At 48.8% G+C, this 4160-nt stretch overlaps 1 protein-coding gene across 1 annotated transcript; it reads right to left on the reverse strand.

The window, feature by feature from the left end:
• Nucleotides 1-517: 517 nt before the first annotated feature.
• On the reverse strand, nt 518-2581 carry dio2 (iodothyronine deiodinase 2). The gene has a single exon (XM_073037796.1). It carries the CDS (start codon nt 2103-2105, stop codon nt 1353-1355), a length of 753 nt encoding a protein of 250 aa, XP_072893897.1. The 5' UTR covers nt 2106-2581; the 3' UTR covers nt 518-1352.
• Nucleotides 2582-4160: the final 1579 nt, after the last annotated feature.

The following is a 4160-nucleotide window of genomic DNA, read 5'->3' on the forward strand; positions in this document are numbered from 1 at the left end:
CAACGTACAGCAATAAAAGAGAAACTTAGACACTGGTGAGGTGGGAACATTTTGCACCTCATGAAAAAAATACATTTACCACATTAAAAACTAAAATAGGGAATGCAATGATGTTCAAAACCTGTGTCAGGTTTATTATATAATTAAGTCTATATTCAGAACAAAAATATTGACATTCAGCTCAATTTGTTCTGGTATTTTCCACTTTCAAAGCAATCTTTTGTGAGATTAGTTGGAAATTGTTTTGTATGACTTGCATTAAATTTTATTGATGCAAGGTTCAGTATCAGCTGAGGACAGTTACACAAAGACTGATTATCTAATGCCCAGATAAAGGGTCTCGACCCAAAACAGCGATTGTCCATTTCCCTTCACAGAACCTGCCTGATCCTCTGAGCTCCTGCATCTTGTGTGTGACGTGCAAGCCCCTTCCCTTCAACACCCACCCCCACCACCAATCCCTCCACCCCCACCCCCAGCCCAGGAAGGGAGCTCTTTGATGAAGATGCTCTCATGTTTTGCTGATGGTGGGGAAGGAATGGAGTGAAGTGGGGGGTGGGGGGGGGGAGCTCCAGGAGTTAGAGACCCAGCAATGTATTTCCAAATCAGGATGGTGGGCAACTTGGGGAGAGGGGTGTCAGTTAAGCCTGGAGATGGAAAGCTGCAGAGGGTTGATTTTCTCAGCCAGCTCTCTCATAGGCCTGTTATCATGCTGTGGCTCTAAAACAGGCATAATGCTCCCCACCATCGAGGGCATCTTCAAACGGCGATGCCTCAGGAAAGCTGCATCCGTCATTAAGGACGTCACCTCCCAGCACACACGCTCTTCTCATTGCTACCATTAGAGAGTAGGCACAGGAGCCCTGACATTTTAGGAATGGCTTTTTCCTCTCTGCTATCATATTTTGAAACAGTCAGAATCATTTATTATCACTGATGTGTCTTGAAATCGGCTGTTTTGAGGCAGAGGTATAGTGCAAGATATTTTTTTTTAAAGTTACAATGGAAATATATTTTTTAAATATCAATAAAGCTTGCAAAAACAGAGCAAAATAGTGAGATAACATGCAAGAACTCACAAACAGTACCTCACTATTTTGCTGTTTTTGCAAGCTTTATTGAATTTTTAATATATTTCCATTGTAACTATCTTTTTACACTTTATTTATATTTTTTGTTGTAACTTGTAGTATTTTTCTTAAGTGTTGAACTGTACTGCCGCAAAACAACAAATTTCATGACAGATGAAAGTGATAACAAACTCTGTTCTCATTCGGATTCCCTCCTTTCCCCTCTCTGTATTGCCAGCTTCCCTTGGTATCACCACTCACCACCCCACTCCCCCTCCCTCCTTACTCCTTGTCCCTTAGGTGCCGTTCCAGCCAGCTCCTAACCCCAGCCAGGCTGTAGTAAAAGGGCCCCCTCCCTCCGAGGTGTACCACCCTCCCATCCCGCACAATGCAGAAGCGCTCATAGGCCACACCGTAGGCCTGGCTGGCCCCATCCTCCATGGAGTCGGCCACCACCTGGCACCAGCGGTCCAGCTGGAAATGGCGGAGGAGGAGGGAGGCAGCTGCGAGGCGCTCGGCCAGTGACCGGTGTTGCGGCAGCTGGAAGGGCGAGGTGGCAGCCCAACCATCGGAGGGGTGGGCCTCGCCAATGTAGACCACCAGGAAGTCCGCCACTCCGGCATACTCCTCGGCCAGCTGGCAGAAGTCGGGCAGGGTGCCCACGAAGGGGGGTCACGTAGCCGAGCCGAAGTTGACCACCAGTGGGCGGTCCGGCCTGGCCAGGTCCAGCAGCTGGCAGCGGGACCACCCACCCTCCGTGCCCACCTGCACCACTCGCGAGTTGGGGGCCGCCCCGCCCTGCTTCACCGGCTTGCGTGCGTCCAGCAGGAAGCTGTCCCAGACTGAGCGCAGGCCCAGCAGGGTGAGCATCCTCTGGCCCCTGGCCCAGCCTGAAGACAGGCCAAAGCCACTTAGCAGGCCCGCTACCTGCTTAATGAGCTGCACTGAGTCATAGGCGGCCAGGAACAGGCAGTTTGAGAAGAACCCAGGCAGGATCTGCAGGCCGATCAGGAGGTCGACACTCAACAAGCCCATGGTGTTGCTCCACGGAGATTAGCGGGCTTGCCTCAAAGTTTTTGTGAAAGTTGCTCTCTCCCTCTCTCTTCCACTCTCTCCGGTCTCCTCCAACTCTTCTCCACTCTACTTGTTCATCTACGCCATGAGTCAGGTTAGCGAAACGAATCCACTTCCTTGAATCACCTCTGTCTCCTGAAGCCACTCTCTCTCGAATCCACGCTCTTTCAAGGCTGCTGTGTTGCTCGAATCCACTTTCTCCCTTCCCTCTCAAAGGAGCTCTTCCTCTCTTGAATCTGCACGGTCTCTTGATTTGACACTTTCTCTGCCTCCGACCAATGGAGATGCAGTCAAGGGGAGGGAAGAAGGACTGAGGCAGGTCCTACCAACCCCCTGCAGAGGTTTAACCCGGCCAACTTCAGTCTCACGTGCACCCACCGGTCCTCCCAGTCACAGCTCTGCTGACACTCGCTGTGTGTCTGCACCGACAGCAGGTTGAGTGCTCTTTATATACCCAGCTGCTGCCAATTACCGTGACTCCACAGAGCAGGACTAATCTCTGCTGAAGATCATGACGTAGATGGCTGGCTGAGTAAGGAAAGTTTGCCCAGTGCTGGAAAAAAAAACATGTGCTTTGTAAAACAAACAGATTAGGCTGTCGCTCCTCAGACTGAGTCGGTGCAGCATTTTGCACGAGGAAACAGTAAACTTAGGCACAGAATCATCTTTATTATCGCTGACATATGTGGTGATATTTGTTCCTCTGTGCCAGCTGTATAGTGGCAATAGATAAGATATCTGATAATTACAACAAAAAAATAAGTACTGCAAAAGTAGTAAGATAATGTTCGTGAGTTCATGGACCGCTTGGAAGGCTGACGGTGAAGGAGAAGAAGCTGTTTTTAGAACTTGGAGTGTGTGTCTTTGCGCTCCTGTATCTCCTCTCTGACAGTGGGAATGAGAAGAGGGCATGACCTGAGTAGCCGAGCAGTCATCCACACCAGACTTTGAGGCGAGAGATTCCAGGTTCAAATCCGGCTGGCTCCCTGCTCACTTTTCATCCATGCTGGGTTGAGCATCTCGGCCTCGTATATATTTAAACAAAAACAAATGCGAAAGAAATGACAAGGTTGCGACCCACTGCACCACAAGCCGCAGAGTGGACCAACAACAATGTCCTAGGTGGTGGGTGTCCTAAATGATGGATGCTGCCTTTTTGAGGCATCACCTTTTTGAAGATGTCCTCGATGCTGGGGAAGGTGGTGTTCCCATGATGGAACTGGCTGAGTTTACAACCCTCCGCAGCTTTTTCTGTTCTTTTCTGGCAGCAGTACAACGCAAAGACATAAAATTATTGTAAGTTATAAAATGAATAAATAGTGCAAAAAGGAATAACAAGGTAGTGCTCATGGACCATTCAGAAATCTGATAACAGAGGTGGAAAAGCTGGTCCTGAATCGCAGTGGTGTGTTGGTCACCTGTGAAGATAGTGATGAGAAGAGGGCACGTGTTGGGGTCTTTAGTGATGGATGATATCTTCTCGAAGCACTACCTCAATGGTCAGGAGGGCTAGTGGCCATGATGGAATCCACAACTCCAGTAGCCTCTTGTGATGCAATCCTGGGCACTGGAGATTCTACACCAGGCAGTGATGCAATCAGTCAGAACTCATTGGCAGAAATCAAACTTTGTTGATATACTAAGGATTCACGGGTCAATTTAAACAGCAACTTTGCATTTCTATAGCACCACTTGGGATGTGGCATCCCACTCTAGCTGGCCTGCAGATACTGGCTGGAATGCAGAGGCACCAGCCACCACCAGTCACAACAAGCCCACACAAACAGCAGCGCCATTCTGACTTACCGCATAGAACATAACAGTTCAGTACAGGCCCTTCGGCTGCAATGTTGTGCCAACCTTTTAACCTACTTTAGTATCAATCTAACCTTCCTTCCTACAAAGCCCTCCATTTTCAATAATCCATGTGCCTATTTTAAGAGATTCTAAAATGCCCCTAATATATCTGACTCTTCTACCACGCCTGGCAGGGCATTCCACACACCCACCACCTTC

This window comes from Hemitrygon akajei, chromosome 3, assembly GCF_048418815.1.
Source record: "Hemitrygon akajei chromosome 3, sHemAka1.3, whole genome shotgun sequence".
Taxonomy (NCBI): domain Eukaryota; kingdom Metazoa; phylum Chordata; class Chondrichthyes; order Myliobatiformes; family Dasyatidae; genus Hemitrygon; species Hemitrygon akajei.